The following is a 22927-nucleotide window of genomic DNA, read 5'->3' as shown; positions in this document are numbered from 1 at the left end:
ACCAACAATTTGCAGTTGATACACTTGTAGCCTTGCCTTCCGAGGCCCCATATCCTTTCGCTGCACTGGCCACAGTATGCTCTCTGGAAGGAAAAGCAAGACGTGAGCCATGGAGTCACAAACACTTTGCAATTTCCTCCAGAAAAACATGGAAGAAAAAGCTTTTGTCAAAGAGAATATATATCACAAGTTTCCGAACTGTGTGTCGTGACACATCCGTGTGTTGGCTGCAGTGTGTAGGCGGGTCGTGCGAACGTAATACGAAATCTCTACGTTTTTGAAATAGGCAAGAAATCATATATATATATATATATATATATATATATATATATATATATACACATACACATACACACACATATTATATTATATTTTATATATTATATTTTATATATTATATTTATATATTTTATTATATTATATATTATATTATATATTTTATTATAGTATATATTATATTTTTATATTTTATTATATTATCTATTATATTTTTATATTATATTATTATATCATTATATTATTATATTACATTATTATATTATTACAGTATTATATCATTATATCATCATTGTATTATCTATATTATATTCTATTATCATTAATAATAATAATAAAACTATATTATTATAAAGTTTATTATAAATATCTATTATACATTTATAATAAATTTACATTATCATTATTATATCATTATATTATTATTATATCATTATATTAATATTATATTACATTATAATATTATTATTATATTATCATTATATTATTATATTACATTATTATATTATTACAGTATTATATCATTATTTTGTCATTATATCATCATTGTATTATCTATATTATATTATCATTAATAATAATAATAAAACTTTATTATTATAAAGTTTATTATAAATATCTATTATACATTTATAATAAATTTACATTATCATTATTATATCATTATATTATTATATTATTATATCATTATATTATTATATTACATTATAATATTATTATTATATTACATTATTATATTACATTATATTATTATATTATTATTATATCATTATATTATTTTTATATTACATTATAATATTATTATTATATTACATTATTATATTACATTATATTATTATATTATTATTATATCATTATATTACATTATTATATTACATTATATTATTATTGCACTGTATTACATTATATTACATTATTATATTATTATATTATCATTATATTATCATTCTATCACCCTATTAAACATCAAATTAAGTTATGATTTTACAAATTAAGCACCAAAACATCATGGATAAGCGAGTGTTGGATAAGTGAGACTCTACTGTATGTATGTATGTATGTATATATATATATATATATATATATATATATATATATATATATATATAAACCCTCTTTGCCTAGTTTCCAACAGACCTCACAACCTCTGAGGACGCCTGCCGTAGATGTGGGCAAAACGTCAGGAGAGAATGCTTCTGGAACACAGCCAGACAGCCCGGAAAACTCGCAGCAACCCAATCCCGTAATAATCAAGGAAAATTGTGTTCACAGTGAACGAGCACTAATATTTCAAGATTTCCGACAATCATTTAAGTTAAAAATAATACATCAAATCCTGGCTTCATAAACATGTATATATTATTATTATTATTATTATTATTATTATTATTATTATTATTATTATATATTATTACTAGCTGTGCCCGGCCACGCGTTGCTGTGGCAAAGTGGTGGTGGTATCGGTTAAAACTTGTTGTGGAATTTTTATTTGACGTTATTTGTATTTTTTTAAATTAATTTTATTGTCACTTATCTTTTTTATTTATTATATTTTATTATTTTGTTGTATTATTTTTAGTCATTTTGTGATAGTATTTTATTGTATTCATTATTTTAGTGTTTTTTATAATTTTTTATTGTATTATTTGTATTTTTATCATTATTTTATTAACACTGGGCTGAGTGGGTTGCTAGGAGACCAAGTGGGCGGAGCTTAGCCTTCTAACTGGCAGCAATTGGATAAAAACAATTATTCCTCTCCCTCTAATTAGGAATTTATTTTTCTTTTCTTTTTGTTGTATCAACCTAGAGGCGTGGATGAGGGGTTGGGATGTCAATTTTCGAGGTTGTGGGGTGTTTACTTTTGTTGTTTTGTCCGCTGCCGTGATGCCATCACTCTTTTATATATATAGATTATCATTATATTATCATTCTATCACCCACCCTGGACATTAATTCCACAGATATATATATATATATATATATATATAAAAATAAACCCTCTTTGCCTAGTTTCCAACAGACCTCACAACCTCTGAGGACGCCTGCCGTAGATGTGGGCAAAACGTCAGGAGAGAATGCTTCTGGAACACAGCCAGACAGCCCGGAAAACTCACAGCAACCCAATCCCATAATAATCAAGGAAAATTGTGTTCACAGTGAACGAGCACTAATATTTCAAGATTTCTGACAATCATTTAAGTTAAAAATAATACATCAAATCCTGGCTTCATAAACATGTATATATTTATTATTATTATTATTATTATTATTATATATGATATATTATTATATGCTGCAGCATAATGGGCTGGGTTAAAGGAAGGAGGGGTTTGAACACGGCTGTATTTTTAGCACATGCAAGCTCGGAAGATTTTAAAAAAAACAACATATCGATGGTGTCGTTAATTAGGTCACATTTATTTCACTCCTGTGCATTTTAACCCGTCTGGAAAAGATATTTATTTGACGGCACAGACATAAAAAGCCAAGTTTCTGGATGCACGGGAGAAATAAATCCTATCCTAGACGATGAATTAATATCTCAGCAAATAAGACTTTGCATTATTATTATTATTTTATTGTATGACACAATATAAAATATTACAATATAATATAATATAATATAATTATTATTCATAATCATTCCTATCCTAGCTGATGAATTTATTATTATTATGTTATTATATTATTATTATTATCATAATCAATCTATCCTAGCCGATGAATTTATTATTATTATTATTATGTTATTATATATTTATGATTATTCATAATCAATCATATCCTAGCCAATGAATAATATCTTAGCAAATAAGACTTTGCATTATTTTTATTATTATTATTATTATATTCATAATCAATCCTATCCTAGCCGATGAATTTATTATTATTATTATTATGTTATTATTATATTATTCATAATCAATCCTGGCCTAGCCTAAATTAATAGCAAATAGAACTTTGCATTTATTATTATATTTTATTATATTATTATTATTCATAATCAATCATATCCTAGCCAATGAATAATATCTTAGCAAATAAGACTTTGCATTATTTTTATTTTTATTATTATTATTATATTCATAATCAATCCTATCCTAGCCGATGAATTTATTATTATTATTATTATTATTATTATTATTATTATTATTATGTTATTATTATATTATTCATAATCAATCCCAGCCTAGCCTAAATTAATAGCAAATAGAACTTTGCATTTATTATTATATTTTATTATATTATTATTATTATTCATAATAAATCCTATCCTAGCCAAGATGAATTAATATCTTAGCAAATAAGACTTTGCATTTATTATTATTATTATTATTATTATTATATTATATTATATTCATAACCAATCCTATCCTAGCGATGAATTAGTATCTTAGCAAATAAGACTTTGCATTATTAGTATTATTATATTATTCATAATCAATCCTATCCTAGCCGATGAATTTGTTGTTGTTGTTGTTATTATTATTATTATTATTATTATTATGTTATATTATTATTATTATTCATAATCAATCCTATCCTAGCCGATGAATTAGTATCTTAGCCAATAAGACTTTGCATTTATATTATTATTATTATATTTTTATTCATAATTATATCTAGCCAATGAAGAATATCTTAGCAAATAAGCCTTTGCATTTATTATTATTATATTATGTTACATTATTATTATATTATTATTCATAATCAATCCTAGCCTAGATGAATTAATCTTAGCAAATAAGCCTTTGCATTTATTATTAATATGATTATTATTATATTATTATTATTATTCATAATCAATCCTATCCTAGCCAATGAATATCTTAGCAAATAAGATTTGCATTTATTGTATTATTATTATTATTCATAATCCTATCCTAGCCAATGAATATCTTAGCAAATAAGACTCTGCATTTATTATTATTATTATTATTATTATTATTATTATTATTATATTCATAATCAATCCTATCCTAGCCTAAATGAATTAATATCTATTTTATATTTTATTATTATATTATTATTATTCATAATCAAGCCTATCCTAGCCAAGATGAATTAATATCTTAGCAAATAAGACTTTGCATTTATTATTATTATTATGTTTTATTATATTTTTATATTATTATTATTCACAATCCATTCTATCTTAGCCGATGATTTAATATCTTAACAAATAAGACTTTGCATTTATTATTATAATTTTATTATTATTACTCATGATCAATCCTATCCCAGCCAAGATGAATTAATATCTTAGCTAATAAGACTTTGCATTTATTATTATAATTTTATTATTATTACTCATGATCAATCCTATCCCAGCCAAGATGAATTAATATCTTAGCTAATAAGAATTTGCATTTATTATTATTATTATTATTATTATTATTATTATTTTACTCATAATCAATTCTAACCTAGCCGATGAATAATATCTTAACAAATAAGACTTTGCATTTATTATTATTATATTATTATTTTTATTCATAACCAATCCTATCCCAGCCTAGATGAATTAATATCTTAGCAAATAAGACTTTGCAATTGTTATTATTATATTGTTATTCATAATAATGGCGTAAACAAGATGATCAACACTTCCTTTTTAAAAAATATTATTATTATATTCATAATAATATATTATTATAGTCATGTTATATTCATAATAATGGCGTAAACAAGATGATCAACACTTCCTTTTTTAATATTTAATATTAAGAAGATGATCAGCACTTCCTTTTATAATATTTAATATTAGCAAGATGATCAACACTTCCTTTTTAAAAAATATTATTATTATTATTATTATATTCATAATAATGGCGTAAACAAGATGATCAACACCTCTTTGCTTTTTTTTCTCGCCTCCCAATGCAGAAAATCCACACAAATAATGGACGCATGCACACACACACACATACACAGAGCACATACGCACAACCCCGGGAGCCTTTTCTATATAACAGTACTCACTCTGTTAAAGCGTTTGGCTTGAAACAGATGCCCATTCACTCTGTAAAGCTTCCTCCATCTTCTGGCTCCGCGTCGGTAGATGGATTCTGAGGAAGAAAGCAAGAAGGCATAAAGCAGGAGCAGAGCCATGCCCGGCACACTTCTCTGGCTCCCCGGGCACCACGAACCCCCCACCTTCGCCTTTCACATGATTACAGCCTTCTCGTTCGGCGCATCCGCCTTGCCGAGGGTGAGACAGGTAACACAGGAAGCAGAACAAATCTCGGCACGGCCACGGTTCCCGTCCTCCTCTCCTCCACCCGGGAAGGTGATGTCACCACGAGACGGAGGACGCAACCCCAGCATGGGCCCATAACACTTGTTGCCGTCTCCAGGACGGGCTGAGCATCCTTTCGCGGGAATCCCGAGAGCCAAAACACTCCCCAAGTGTCCACTTGGCGGCCTTTGCTTTTTGAGACAGCTTGAGATACACAAACTTTGTTTCGTGCGCATTAATCATAATAATAATAATAATAATAATAATAATACAAGAAAACCGCACTACAAACTAGAGCTGACAGCTGGCACCACAAAACATCGCATGGGAAGTTTCCTTGACAAAATTGAAGGAAAAGCTGACAAGGAGAAGACCTGGTTCTGGCTCACACATGGGAGATTCCAACCAGAGTTATTACAGCAGACAAAGAATCAGTACAAGAAAACTGCACTACAAACTAGAGCTGACAGCTGGCAACACAAAACATCGCATGGGAAGTTTCCTTGACAAAATTGAAGGAAAAGCTGACAAGGAGAAGACCTGGCTCTGGCTCACACATGGGAGATTCCAACCAGAGTTATTGCAGCAGACAAAGAATCAGTACAAGAAAACCGCACTACAAACTAGAGCTGACAGCTGGCACCACAAAACATTGCATGGGAAGTTTCCTTGACAAAATTGAAGGAAAAGCTGACAAGGAGAAGACCTGGTTCTGGCTCACAAATGGGAGATTCCAACCAGAGTTATTTTAGCAGACAAAGAATCAGTACAAGAAAACCGCACTACAAACTAGAGCTGACAGCTGGCACCACAAAACATCGCATGGGAAGTTTCCTTGACAAAATTGAAGGAAAAGCTGACAAGGAGAAAACCTGGTTCTGGCTCACACATGGGAGATTCCAACCAGAGTTATTGCAGCAGACAAAGAATCAGTACAAGAAACCCGCACTACAAACTAGAGCTGACAGCTGGCACCACAAAACATCGCATGGGAAGTTTCCTTGACAAAATTGAAGGAAAAGCTGACAAGGAGAAGACCTGGTTCTGGCTCACAAATGGGAGATTCCAACCAGAGTTATTTTAGCAGACAAAGAATCAGTACAAGAAAACCGCACTACAAACTAGAGCTGACAGCTGGCACCACAAAACATCGCATGGGAAGTTTCCTTGACAAAATTGAAGGAAAAGCTGACAAGGAGAAAACCTGGTTCTGGCTCACACATGGGAGATTCCAACCAGAGTTATTGCAGCAGACAAAGAATCAGTACAAGAAACCCGCACTACAAACTAGAGCTGACAGCTGGCACCACAAAACATCGCATGGGAAGTTTCCTTGACAAAATTGAAGGAAAAGCTGACAAGGAGAAGACCTGGTTCTGGCTCACACATGGGAGATTCCAACCAGAGTTATTGCAGCAGACAAAGAATCAGTACAAGAAAACCGCACTACAAACTAGAGCTGACAGCTGGCACCACAAAACATCGCATGGGAAGTTTCCTTGACAAAATTGAAGGAAAAGCTGACAAGGAGAAGACCTGGCTCTGGCTCACACATGGGAGATTCCAACCAGAGTTATTGCAGCAGACAAAGAATCAGTACAAGAAAACCGCACTACAAACTAGAGCTGACAGCTGGCACCACAAAACATCGCATGGGAATTTTCCTTGACAAAATTGAAGGAAAAGCTGACAAGGAGAAGACCTGGCTCTGGCTCACACATGGGAGATTCCAACCAGAGTTAATACAGCAGACAAAGAATCAGTACAAGAAAACCGCACTACAAACTAGAGCTGACAGCTGGCAACACAAAACATCGCATGGGAAGTTTCCTTGACAAAATTGAAGGAAAAGCTGACAAGGAGAAGACCTGGTTCTGGCTCACACATGGGAGATTCCAAACAGAGTTAATACAGCAGACAAAGAATCAGTACAAGAAAACCGCACTACAAACTAGAGCTGACAGCTGGCAACACAAAACATCGCATGGGAAGTTTCCTTGACAAAATTGAAGGAAAAGCTGACAAGGAGAAGACCTGGTTCTGGCTCACACATGGGAGATTCCAAACAGAGTTAATACAGCAGACAAAGAATCAGTACAAGAAAACCGCACTACAAACTAGAGCTGACAGCTGGCAACACAAAACATCGCATGGGAAGTTTCCTTGACAAAATTGAAGGAAAAGCTGACAAGGAGAAGACCTGGTTCTGGCTCACACATGGGAGATTCCAACCAGAGTTATTACAGCAGACAAAGAATCAGTACAAGAAAACCGCACTACAAACTAGAGCTGACAGCTGGCACCACAAAACATCGCATGGGAAGTTTCCTTGACAAAATTGAAGGAAAAGCTGACAAGGAGAAGACCTGGCTCTGGCTCACACATGGGAGATTCCAACCAGAGTTATTACAGCAGACAAAGAATCAGTACAAGAAAACCGCACTACAAACTAGAGCTGACAGCTGGCAACACAAAACATCGCATGGGAAGTTTCCTTGACAAAATTGAAGGAAAAGCTGACAAGGAGAAGACCTGGTTCTGGCTCACACATGGGAGATTCCAACCAGAGTTATTACAGCAGACAAAGAATCAGTACAAGAAAACCGCACTACAAACTAGAGCTGACAGCTGGCACCACAAAACATCGCATGGAAAGTTCCTTGACAAAATTGAAGGAAAAGCTGACAAGGAGAAGACCTGGCTCTGGCTCACAAATGGGACCCTGAAGAAGGAGACAGAAGGCCTGATCCTTGCAGCCCAGGAGCAAGACATCAGGACAAAGGCAATTCAGGCCAAGATCGAAAAATCCGCTGATGACCCAAAATGCAGACTGTACAAGGAAGCTGACGAAACCATTGATCATATCCTCAACTGCTGTAAGAAAATCGCACAGACAGACTACAAACAGAGGCACAACCATGTGGCAGCTTAGGGAGTGACGCTTTTGCTTTTTGAGACAGCTCGAGGCACACAAACTTTGTTTCGTGCACATTCCTAAACCAACTAATAAAAATAATAATAATTGATCATATCCTCAGCTTCTGTAAGAAAATCGCACAGACAGACTACAAACTGAGGCACAACTATGTGGCGGCCAAGGGGGTGACGCCTTTGCTTTTTGAGACGGCTCAAGGTACACAAACTTTGTTTCGTGCACATTCCTAAGCCAACTAATAAAAATAATTGATCATATCCTCAGCCTCTGTAAGAAAATTGCACAGACAGACTACAAACAGAGGCGCCTTTGCTTTTTGAGACGGCTCGAGGCACACATACTTTGTTTCGTGAGCATTCCTAAGCCACTTAATAATATTAATAATAATAATAGAGCTGATGACCCAAAATGCAGACTGTGCAAGGAAGCTGACGAAACCATTGATCATGTCCTCAGCTGCTGTAAAAAAAATCGCACAGACAGACTACAAACAGGAGGCCCTCTAAACCTTTATCCAAGTCATTAATAAAGATACGGAAGAGACACATCTTTATGGCAACCAAACAGTCACTTCCTTCCAGAATAAAAAGGAACTGTTAACCAGAAACCTTGAGTTTGGATTCCAGGGTCTATTATTAGGAGATCCGTATAGAAAAATGTAACTGTTTCTATGGCAACCAGATGCCCTAACACACATTCAAGGTCTGAAAAAATAGGTTTAACAAAAAAAAAAAACAAGACCCTGATTGACAACAATCCCCAAATCAAAACCAGTACTCAAAATAGATGACGGGTTCCAACGTCATTTGCAGAAAGGAAAATTATATAATATAATATAATATATATATATATATATATATACACACACACACACACATATATATATATACATGTACTGTATATTTATAATCTTATATTATCTGCTTAGGACTGGATTATATGAGGCTCCGTCTACACAGCTGTATAAAATGCACACTGAAGTGGATTATATGGAAGTGTGGACTCAAGATAATCCAGTTCAAAGCACGTAATATAAGATTATAAATGGGTTATTTATATGGAAGGGCCTTGAGTCTACGCTGCCATATAATCCAGTTCAAATCTGATAATCTGTATTTTCTAGCCAGTGTGGAAGAGGCCTGAGTGAGGCCTAACTCTGCCTGTCCCCTGGGCTGAGTGGGTTGCTAGGAGACCGAGTGGGCGGGGCTTAGCCTTCTAACTGGCAGCAATTGGATAAATTGTATTGGATCACACATCGGACATAATTATTATTATTATTATTATTATTATTATTATTATTATTATATATTCATTTCTATCATACAATTGGATAAAGACAATTATTCCTCTCCCTCTAATTATTTGGCCACAAAAGACATTGGGGCCCCCGGTGGCGCAGTGAGTTAAAGCGCTGAGCTGCTGAACTCGCGGACCGGAAGGTCTCAGGTTCGAGTCCGGGGAGTGGAGTGAGCTCTCGCTGTTAGCCCCAGCTTCTGTCAACCTAGCAGTGCGAAAACATGCAAATGTGAGTAGATGAATAGGTACTGCTCAGCGGGAAGGTAAATAAATAAATAAATAAAGACTTGATTATACTCAATGTAGTAAGTTAAAATGACATAACAAATACAGTAAATAAATATGATGAAAATGAATATATACATCCAACGTCCCTGTTCCACCGACATAACCTCATCCCTTAATGGGAGGCGATGCAAAATAATCGTTGTTGCGACCACGGCTCCAAATGATTGGCAACGCAGTATGAACAACCAAAATGTCTGATTAAACACCCATTTAATACTGATTTTCTGTTCCTCAAAGCAATGACACCAATGGACAACACAGGGAAAAAATATGATGAGATTCATTATTATTATTATTATTATTATTATTATTATTATTATTATAAACACAACAAAATGAGTCCACATTAGACACTCTGCTGGCTGTTTTATTGGGTCACACGTCAGACACTATTATTATTATTATTGTTATTATTATATATTCATTTCTATCACGTCAGACACTATTATTATTATTATTATTATTATTATTATTTAAAACACAACAGCAGGCACTCTTCTGGCTGTTGTATTGGATCACACGTCGGACATCATCATCATTATTATTATTATTATATATTCATTTCTATCATACATTGGACTATTATTATTATTATTATTATTATTATTAGAAACACAACAAGATGAATCCACAGCAGACACTCTTCTGGCTGTTGTATTGGATCACACATCGGACATCATCATCATCATTATTATTATTATTATTATTATTATATATTCATTTCTATCATACATTGGACTATTATTATTATTATTATTATTATTATTATTATTATTAGAAACACAACAAGATGAATCCACAGCAGACACTCTTCTGGCTGTTGTATTGGATCACACATCGGACATCATCATCATCATTATTATTATTATTATTATTATATATTCATTTCTATCATACATTGGACTATTATTATTATTATTATTATTATTATTAGAAACACAACAAGATGAATCCACAGCAGACACTCTTCTGGCTGTTGTATTGGATCACACGTCGGACATCATCATCATCATCATCATCATCATTATTATTATTATTATTATTATTATTATATATTCATTTCTATCATACATTGGACTATTATTATTATTATTATTATTATTATTATTATTAGAAACACAACAAGATGAATCCACAGCAGACACTCTTCTGGCTGTTGTATTGGATCACACGTCGGACATCATCATCATCATCATCATCATCATCATTATTATTATTATTATTATTATATATTCATTTCTATCATACATTGGACTATTATTATTATTATTATTATTATTATTATTTTATTAGAAACACAACAAGATGAATCCACAGCAGACACTCTTCTGGCTGTTGTATTGGATCACACATCGGACATCATCATCATCATTATTATTATTATTATTATTATTATTATTAGAAACACAACAAGATGAATCCACAGCAGACACTCTTCTGGCTGTTGTATTGGATCACACGTCGGACATCATCATCATCATTATTATTATTATTATTATTATTATATATTCATTTCTATCATACATTGGACTATTATTATTATTATTATTATTATTATTATTATTATTATTTTATTAGAAACACAACAAGATGAATCCACAGCAGACACTCTGCTGGCTGTTTTATTGGATCACGTTATTATTATTATTATTATTATTATTATTATTATTATTATTATTATTATTATTAGAAACACAACAAGATGAATCCACAGCAGACATTCTGCTGGCTGTAGTATTGGATCACACATCGGACATTATTATTATTATTATTATTATTATTATTATTATTATTATTATTATTATATATTCATTTCTATCATACATTGGACACTATTATTATTATTATTATTATTATTATTATTATTAGAAACACAACAAGATGAATCCACAGCAGACACTCTGCTGGCTGTAGTATTGGATCACACATCGGACATTATTATTATTATTATTATTATTATTATTATATATTCATTTCTATCATACATTGGACACTATTATTATTATTATTATTATTATTATTATTATTATTATTATTATTATTAGAAACACAACAAGATGAATCCACAGCAGACATTCTGCTGGCTGTAGTATTGGATCACACATCGGACATTATTATTATTATTATTATTATTATTATTATTATTATTATTATTATTATTATATATTCATTTCTATCATACATTGGACATTATTATTATTATTATTATTATTATTAGAAACACAACAAGATGAATCCACAGCAGACATTCTGCTGGCTGTTGTATTGGATCGCACGTCAGACACTATTATTATTACTATTATTATTATTATTATTATTATTATTATTATTATTATTATATATTCATTTCTATCCCACTTTTCTCCCGTGGGTGGGATTCAAAGCATATAAAATCCATATCATGAGCCCATGACTCAGGGATCGAGAAAGAGACACCCCGAAAAAAGCAAAACACAAACCCTGATGTGCAATAAACAAGACCCGAAAGGCAGCAGAAACGACGCCAGTTATGTGTCAGCATCGGCGACGAATATAATTTGATCGTCAAACGTATTGATTTAGCCCGACGTAGCAATGCGGTATCAGGATAACAGAACGGATATCTCTTTGAGCCTTCTCCCGATTCACGGAAAACAACCTGGTGCAACAACGGGCGCAAATGGCACACATACCGTCCGGTTTTTTGGGATACATTTCCGTCACGAATCGCCCTTAGCGGCAGCATCCCTCATTCTGCACACTCCTCTGTCTGATCTTCCTCGTCCCAAAAAAAAACACCAAAAAAAAAACGAGACCTGTCACCTGGCACAGAACCACGTCTTTTTTCCCCCCGAGGCGATTTCTCCCCCTCCGTGTTACCCTCTCTCGGCCACGTCCCCGAAGACGCAAGAGGCGGCGGAAGAAATCTGCGTTTTTTGTAGCAAAATCCCGGACCAAGGCCACCGCCGCCGCCGCCGCCGCCAGATAACCAAATTGCTGACTTCTATTATGCGCCGCGAATACCGCATGCACAGACACACTGCATCAATGGCCTCGGTCTGTAACAATCGCCGGGAAAGGCACAGAAAAAAGAAAGGCATTACTCACCGAGTTTTATTCATGCCATTCTTTATGCGCTAGAGAGGCAACCAGATCCTTATATTCATCGGCGACTCCTCCGACGCCCACCCACCCCCCAAAAAAATATATTAAATAAACGGACACGACTGGGAACGGGGAGAACCAGCTTGAATGTTAAAAAGCAAATATTTAACGGAAGCCTGGTTATCCCGTTATTCTCCGCTGTCTTTCACATCTTTGCCTCATGTATCCAGGCACGGGTGGTACTGGCTCCCTTGGGAGGTTGTAGCGAGCAGCTGAGGCACAAACTAAAACACGGCATGGATGTCAAGGAGCAGATGACACACACACAAAACCGCGACACACAATCCCAGCCGTGTAGAGACCTTCACAACACACACATACAAGGTATTGCTACAGCTCTCTCTGCATGGAAGGCATCACAAGTTGCGATCGACCGAGAATCAAAAGCTGTCGGCCATCATCGGATGCTATAAATGAGACCACAGACACGTCGAGTGGCCCTAAGCCTAGGAAATGGCCTGGACTTTCGAAAACGTAAAGCAGTTGTGTGTCCCGACTCCAATTCGTGTCCCCTGACTCAGTGTTTGCGTTATTTATATTCCGCCCTTCTCACTATGCACATATACAGCAGCAAAGACTCGGTGTCACAAATGGAGTCCTGAGTCTGAACATGCTCAGTACCATTTATTTTATTTATTTGCAGTATTTATATTCCACTCTTCTCACCAGAGCGGACCACAATGCACATATACATTGTGTCACAAATGGAGTCCTGTGTCTGAACATGCTCAGTACCATTTATTTTATTTATTTGCAGTATTTATATTCCGCCCTTCGCACAATGCACATATACAGCAGCAAAGACTTGGTGTCACAAATGGAGTCCTGAGTCTGAACATGCTCAGTACCATTTATTTTATTTATTTGCAGTATTTATATTCCGCCCTTCGCACAATGCACATATACAGCAGCAAAGACTCGGTGTCACAAATGGAGTCCTGAGTCTGAACATGCTCAGTACCATTTATTTTATTTATTTGCAGTATTTATATTCCGCCCTTCGCACAATGCAAATATACAGCAGCAAAGACTCGGTGTCACAAATGGAGTCCTGAGTCTGAACATGCTCAGCACAATTTATTTTATTGATTTGCAGTATTTATATTCCACTCTTCTCACCAGGGTGGACCACAATGCACATATACATTGTGTCACAAATGGAGTCCTGTGTCTGAACATGCTCAGTACTATTTATTTTACTTATTTGCAGTATTTATCTTAAACTTAAACTTAATCAAGGGAATATAAATCCTAGCCACTCACAAAAAATTAATAATAATAATAATAAAATAATAATAATAATAATTTTAAAAATCTTAAACTTAAACAAGGGAATATAAATCCTAGCCACTCATGAAAAATTAATAATAATAATAATAATAATAATAATAATAATAATAATAATAATTTAAAAAATCTTAAACTTAAACAAGGGAATATAAATTCTAGCCACTCACGAAAAATTAATAATAATAATAATAATAATAATAATTTAAAAAATCTTAAACTTAAACAAGGGAATTAAATCCTAGCCACTCACGAAAAATGAATAATAAAATAATAATAATAATTTAAAAAATCTTAAACTTAAAGGAATATAAATCCTAGCCACTCACAAAAAATTAATAATAATAATAATAATAATAATAATTTAAAAAATCTTAAACTTAAGGGAATATAAATCCTAGCCAGTCACGAAAAATTAAAAATAATAATAAAATAATAATAATTAAAAAAATCTTAAACTTAAGGGAATATAAATCCTAGCCAGTCACGAAAAATTAAAAATAATAATAATAATAATAATAATAATAGTACAGTAGAGTCTCACTTATCCAACACTCGCTTATCCAACGTTCTGGATTATCCAACACATTTTTGTAGTCAATGTTTCAATATATCGTGATATTTTGGTGCTAAATTCATACAGTAATTACTACATAGCATTAATGTCTAATGAACTACTTTTTCTGCCAAATTTGTTGTCTAACATGATGTTTTGGTGCTTAATTTGTAAAATCATAACCTAATTTGATGTTTAATAGGCTTTTCCTTAATGCCTCCTTATTATCCAACATATTCGCTTATCCAACGTTCTGCCGGCCCGTTTATGTTGGATAAGTGAGACTCTACTGTAATTTAAAAAATCTTAAACTTAAACAAGGGAATAGAAATCCTAGCCACTCACAAAAAAATTAATAATAATGATAATAATAATAAAATAATAATAATAATAATAATAATAATAATAATTTTAAAAATCTTAAACTTAAACAAGGGAATATAAATCCAAGCCACTCATGAAAAATTTAAAATAATAATAAAATAATAATAATAATTTTAAAAATCTTAAACTTAAGGGAATATAAATCCTAGCCACTCACAAAATAATAATAATAAAATAATAATAATAATAATTTTAAAAATCTTAAACTTAAGGGAATATAAATCCTAGCCACTCACGAAAAATTAAAAATAATAATAAAATAATAATAATAATTTTAAAAAATCTTAAACTTAAAAAATAATCGTTCGTTGGCAACAATCGACCATATAGGATGCAGACAGTCTTTCAGGAGCAATTTTTCTATCCAAAGGATTCTGCTTGAGAAATCAGACCATCTACTAATCGGTAGGCTTTTCAAGCCATTCAAGTGTGATTCAACCTGACTATGAACACAGCCGCGGAAGATCTAGGTCAACCGAGCGACATTCATCTACACAAATCCATAATTTATTATGTGTCTGTCTCATCAAGAGTTCTAGAAGTTAATATAAAGCCAATGGAGTCTACCAAATGGAAGGACTGGGGTTAAAAATAAACTAAAATAAAATATACAATTCGCGTATGCCTGGATCACTATAAACATGCCATCGGTTCAAAACGTATCCCAAAAAAGGAGACAGTGGCTACATCACCTCGTTGACAAGCAAAAATAACGTCACATCCATTGAAAAAGTGAAATGCATAAGCATTCATGTCATGGCACACAAGTAACTCGGCTGTTAGACTGACGGGACTGTATCTCTGGGCACATATCCTTTTGGCCGATGTGAATCTCCGTGAACTTTTTTGGAAACCGCTAGACAAGAAAAGCACGAAGTCCACCCTTGGAACAAGTGAAATGTATAAACATTCCTGCCCTGGCACACAGGTAACTCGGCTGTTAGACTGAAGAACTGCGTCTCTACATTGGCACATATCCTTTTGGCCAATGTGAATCTCCATCAACATGCGGAGACCACCTTTCGAGAACCGCTAGTCAAGAAAAGCATGAAGTCAACCCTTGGAAGAAGTGATATGCATAAGCAGTCATGTCATGGCACACAAGTAACTCGGCTGTTAGACTGACGGGACTGCATCTCTGGGCACATATCCTTTTGGCCGATGTGAATCTCCGTGAACTTTTTTGGAAACCGCTAGACAAGAAAAGCACAAAGTCCACCCTTGGAACAAGTGAAATGTATAAACATTCCTGCCATGGCACACAGGTAACTCGGCTGTTAGACCGAAGAACTGCGTCTCTGGGCATATATCCTTTTGGCCAGTGTGAATCTCCATGAACAGGTGGAGACCACCTTTTGGAAACCACTAGTCAAGAAAAGCACGAAGTCAACCCTTGGAACAAGTGAAATGTATTCATGTAATGGCACATAGGTAACTCAGCTGTTAGACTGAAGAACTGCGTCTCTGGGCACATATCCTTTTGGCCAATGTGAATCTCCGTGAACCTTTTGAAAACCGCTAGTCAAGAAAAGTATAACCTTGCTGGAAGTCAACCCTTTGAACAAGTGATATGCATAAGCATTCATGTAATGGCACACAGGTAACTCAGCTGTTAGACTGAAGAACTGTGGGCACATATCCTTTTGGCCAATGTGAATCTCCATGAACAGGCAGAGACCACCTTCTGAAAACCGCTAGTCAAGAAAAGCATGACCTTGTCAGAAGTCAACCCTTTGAACAAAATAAGCATTCATGCCATGGCACACAGGTAACTCAGCCGTTAGACTGCAGAACTGTGTCTCTGGGCACATATCCTTTTGGCAAATATGCATCTCCATGAACAAGAAGTCAACCCTTTGAACAAGGGATATACATAAGCAGTCATGACATGGCACACAGGTAACTCAGCTGTTAGACTGAAGAACTGCGTCTCTGGGCACATATCCTTTTGGCCAATGTGAATCTCCGTGAACCTTTTGAAAACCACTAGTCAAGAAAAGCATGACCTCCTTCAAAGTCAACCTTTTGAACAAGTGATATTCATAAGCATTCATGCCATGGCACACAGGTAACTCGGCTGTTAGACCGAAGAACTGCGTCTCTGGGCATATATCCTTTTGGCCAATGTGAATCTCCATGAACAGGCGGAGACCACCTTTTGGAAACCGCTAGTCAAGAAAAGCATGGCCTTGTTAGAAGTCAACCCTTTGAACAAGTGATACTCCTAAGCATTCATGCCATGGCACACAGGCAACTCAGCTGTTAGACCGAAGAACTGTGTCTCTGGGCACATATCCTTTTACCCAATGTGAATCTCCATGAACAAGTGGAGACCACCTTTTGAAAACCACTAGTCAAGAAAAGCATGACCTTCTTCAAAGTCAACCCTTTGAACAAGTGATATACATAAGCATTCATGTAATGGCACACAGGTAACGCAGCTGTTAGACTGACGAACTGTGTCTCTGGGCACATATCCTTTTGGCAAATGTGAATCTCCATGAACAGGTGGAGACCATCTTTTGAAAAGCATTAATGTCATGGCACACAGGTAACTCGGGTGTTAGACTGAAGAACTGCGTCTTTGGGCATATATCCTTTTGGCCAATGTAAATCTCCATGAACAGGCGGAGACCACCTTTTGAAAACCGCTAGTCAAGAAAAGCATGGCCTTGTTAGAAGTCAACCCTTTGAACAAGTGATACTCCTAAGCATTCGTGCCATGGCACACAGGCAACTCAGCTGTTAGACTGCAGAACTGTGTCTCTGGGCACATATCCTTTTGGCCAATGTTGAATCTCCATCAACAAGTGGAGACCACCTTTTGGAAACCACTAGTCAAGAAAAGCATGACCTTGTTAGAACAAATGATATGCATAAGCATTCACGCCATGGCACACAGGTAACTCGGCTGTTAGACTGACGAACTGTGTCTCTGGGCACATATTCTTTTGGCAAATGTGAATCTCCTGAACATGTGGAGACCACCTTTTGAAAACCGCTAGTCAAGAAAAGCATGATCTTGTTAGAACAAATGATATGCGTAAGCATTCATGCCATGGCACACAGGTAACTCGGCTGTTAGACTGACGAACTGTGTCTCTGGGCACATATCCTTTTGGCCAATGTGAATCTCCATGAACAGGCGGAGACCACCTTTTGAAAACCGCTAGTCAAGAAAAGCATGATCTTGTTAGAACAAATGATATGCGTAAGCATTCACGCCATGGCACACAGGTAACTCGGCTGTTAGACTGACGAACTGTGTCTCTGGGCACATATCCTTTTGGCCAATGTGAATCTCCATGAACAGGCGGAGACCACCTTTTGAAAACCGCTAGTCAAGAAAAGCATGATCTTGTTAGAACAAATGATATGCGTAAGCATTCACGCCATGGCACACAGGTAACTCGGCTGTTAGACTGACGAACTGTGTCTTTGGGCACAGATCTAGCGTGTTAATTAAACAATACCTTCACGCGGAAGGCTTTACTAATAGGTCACACCAAAAGACCTAAATATCCATTGCAATAAAAGCATACTTGAGCATAGTAAGAGAAAAAGCTTTAAATGGCACTTACTATCTTCTCCTGGGCATGGCAGACCTGGCTTTTCTGGAATGCCGGGGAAAACTGAAATAAAAAAAACCAAAACATTAATATAAATTGATAAGATAGATGCTATTTATTTATTTATTATTTACTACATTTATATCCCGCCCTTCTCGCCCCGAAGGCGACTCAAGAGCGGCTTACAAATTATATGTACATACAATATATTATATTATTAGCATAGCACAATATTAGCATCATATATCACTATATTGTACTATACCACTATACCGTAATATTAATAGTAATTAATATTATTATATTGTATAATTATTAGTAATATATTAATTATAATATTATTATCAATATTATATGTATATACAATATATTATATTATTATATATTATTGTACTTTATACTGCATATTATATAGAATATATGTATATAATATGCAAAGTACAATAATATATAATATATACATATAATATTTATAATAATGTTATAATGTAATACAACATAACACTAATAATTATGCAACATAATACTGTCAATTATACATTATATATAATATATAATATATTATTGAAAATAATGTTATAATGTAATACAATATAATACTAATAATTATACAACGTAATACTTTTAATTATACATTATATATAATATATAACATATAATATTGAAAATAATGTTATAATGTAATACAGTATAACACTAATAATTATACAATGTAATACTGAATTATGCATTATATATAATATATAACATACAATATTGAAAATAATGTTATAATGTAATACAATATAACACTAATAATTATACAATGTAATACTGAATTATGCATTATATATAATATATAAAATATAATATTGAAAATAATGTTATAATGTAATACAATATAACACTAATAATTATACAATGTAATACTGAATTATGCATTATATATAATATATAACATACAATATTGAAAATAATGTTATAATGTAATACAATATAACACTAATAATTATACAATGTAATACTGAATTATGCATTATATATAATATATAAAATATAATATTGAAAATAATGTTATAATGTAATACAATATAACACTAATAATTATACAATGTAATACTGAATTATGCATTATATATAATATATAACATATAATATTGATAATAATGTTATAATACAATATAACACTAATAATTATACAATGTAATACTGTTAATTATGCATTATATATAATATATAACATATAATATTGAAAATAATGTTATAATGTAATACAACATAACACTAATAATTATACAACGTAATACTTTTAATTATACATTATATATAATATATAACATATAATATTGAAAATAATGTTATAATGTAATACAATATAACAGTAATAATTATACAACGTAATACAATATAACACTAATAATTATACAACGTAATACTGTTAATTATACATTATATATAATATATCACATATAATATTGAAAATAATGTTATAATGTAATACAACACTAATAATTATACAACGTAATACAATATAACACTAATAATTATACAACATAATACTGTTAATTATACATTATATATAATATATCACATATAATATTGAAAATAATGTTATAATTTAATACAATATAACACTAATAATTATACAATGTAATACTGTTAATTATGCATTATATATAATATATAACATATAATATTGAAACCCCAATAGCAACCCAATAAAAAATAATAAAAAACACTAAAAATTAATACAATAAAATACTATCATAATAGAAAATAACTAAAAATAATATAAGAAAATAATAAAATATAATAAATAAAAATATAACTTACAATAAAATGAATAAAAAATGCAAATAAAAATTACACAACAATTTTTAACCAATACCACCACCACTTTGCCACAGCAACGCGTGGCTGGGCACAGCTAGTTATATATAGTATATAACATATAATATTGAAAATAATGTTATAATGTAATATAATAATACACTATTATAATCATATATTATATATTAATATTATATATTAATGTAAGATTGCTAATAATATTACAGTGTAGTTGTATAGTACAGTATAGTAATATATAATGCTAATATTGTGCTATGCTAATAAAATAATATATTATTATATGAAGTTTTATATAAAGTATATAAAATTGCTATTTCATGAATGACATTTTTAGCAATCAGACATCCACCTCCACTGAGATGTAAAGCAAACAAGCATCCACCTCCACTGAGGTAAATACAGTAAATATATTAATATTATTATATTAAATATATTAATATAAATTAATATTAGATATATTAAATATTAATATAAATATATTAATATATAGTAAATATATTAATATTTACTATTTTCTCATTCAATACGTCTGTCACGTGTTGCTGACGCTTATCTTAACTAGGGCTTATTTTTGGAAGTAGGGCTTATATTACGAGCATCCTGGAAAAAAATATCATTTTCTTGTGAGGTCTTATTTGGAAGAAACATCATCATAATAATTTTATTTCTCACCCGCCTCTCCTCGTGGTTTGAGGCCGGTTACAGCGTAATTAAAACACATAAACATTGTAAAAAATTCTATAAAAAACACATATACTAATGCTTACCATGAATGACAAATCCTTCGTCTTTCTGTTGACCGTACAAACGGAACGCTTCTTCCAGTTCCATCGCACATGAAATGGTACAAGGGTCGCCTACCGAAAAAACAGAAGGAAAAATAAGAATCTACGGAATCTATAGATCTTAAACCTCACTTTCCTAGTTTCCAACAGACCTCACAAACTCCGAAGATGCCTGCCATAGATGTGGGCGAAACGTCAGAAGAGAATGCTTCTGGAACATGGCCACACAGCCCGGAAAATGCACATCAACGAAGGAAAAATTCTTGGAAAACTCACGGCAACCCAGTAATTTTGGCCATGAAAGCCTTTGACAACTTAATCATATATATTTACAGGCTTCATTGCATCCAATTATTATTATTATTATTATTATTATTATTATTATTATTATTATTTATTACATTCACACTTGCCTCCAACACACACGAGCTTTTTCTCCTACCCTGGACATAATTCCTCAGGTGTATAAACTCCACTTGCCTAGTTTCCAACAGACCTCACAAACTCCGAAGATGCCTGCCATAGATGTGGGCGAAATGTCAGAAGAGAGTGCTTCTGAGAACATGGCCACACAGCCCGGAAAATGCACATCAACGAAGGAAAAATTCTTGGAAAACTCACGGCAACCCAGTAATTTTGGCCATGAAAGCCTTTGACAACTTAATGATATCTATTTACAGGCTTCATTGCATCCAATTATTATTATTATTATTATTATTATTATTATTACATTCACACTTGCCTCCAACACACAAGAGTTTTTTTTTCTCCCACCCTGGACATTATTTCCCAGGTATATAAACTCCACTTGCCTAGTTTCCAACAGACCTCACAAACTCCGAAGATGCCTGCCATAGATGTGGGTGAAATGTCAGAAGAGAGTGCTTCTGAGAAAATGGCCACACAGCCCGGAAAATGCACATCAACGAAGGAAAAATTCTTGGAAAACTCACGCCAACCCAGTGATTTTGGTCATGAAAGCCTTTGACAACTTAATGATATCTATTTACAGGCTTCATTGCATCCAATGTATTATTATTATTATTATTATTATTATTATTATTATTATTATTATTATTATTATTATTATTACATTCACACTTGCCTCCAACACACACGAGTTTTTTCTCCCACCCCGGACATCATTCCCCAGGTATATAAACTCCACTTTCCTAGTTTCCAACAGACCTCACAAACTCCGAAGATGCCTGCCATAGATGTGGGCGAAACGTCAGAAGAGAATGCTTCTGGGAACATGGCCACACAGCCCGGAAAATGCACATCAACGAAGGAAAAATTCTTGGAAAACTCACGCCAACCCAGTGATTTTGGTCA

The 22927-nt window shown here is 33.0% G+C and overlaps 1 protein-coding gene across 6 annotated transcripts in view; it reads right to left on the bottom strand.

Moving 5' to 3' along the window:
• Positions 1 to 22927, bottom strand: part of prkcz (protein kinase C zeta) — a 78519-nt gene that overhangs the window by 39523 nt on the left and 16069 nt on the right. For 3 of the 6 annotated variants that reach the window (XM_062965540.1, XM_062965543.1, XM_062965541.1), the window contains exons 4-7: positions 21575 to 21664; positions 18990 to 19040; positions 5263 to 5348; positions 1 to 83 (exon numbers count right to left, since the gene is read on the bottom strand). The exon at positions 1 to 83 is cut by the window's left edge and continues 49 nt beyond it. In XM_062965540.1, the coding sequence (XP_062821610.1) occupies positions 1 to 83; positions 5263 to 5348; positions 18990 to 19040; positions 21575 to 21664 (310 nt within the window). Of the gene's footprint in view, positions 84 to 5262; positions 5349 to 12709; positions 13073 to 13124; positions 13510 to 18989; positions 19041 to 21574; positions 21665 to 22927 lie in introns of those variants that run through there. The other 3 variants (XM_062965545.1, XM_062965546.1, XM_062965544.1) reach the window with 3 other exon arrangements.

This window comes from Anolis carolinensis, unplaced genomic scaffold (assembly GCF_035594765.1).
Source record: "Anolis carolinensis isolate JA03-04 unplaced genomic scaffold, rAnoCar3.1.pri scaffold_15, whole genome shotgun sequence".
Classification (NCBI taxonomy): Eukaryota; Metazoa; Chordata; class Lepidosauria; order Squamata; family Dactyloidae; genus Anolis; species Anolis carolinensis.
This window is presented reverse-complemented; position numbering and strand designations above follow the sequence as displayed.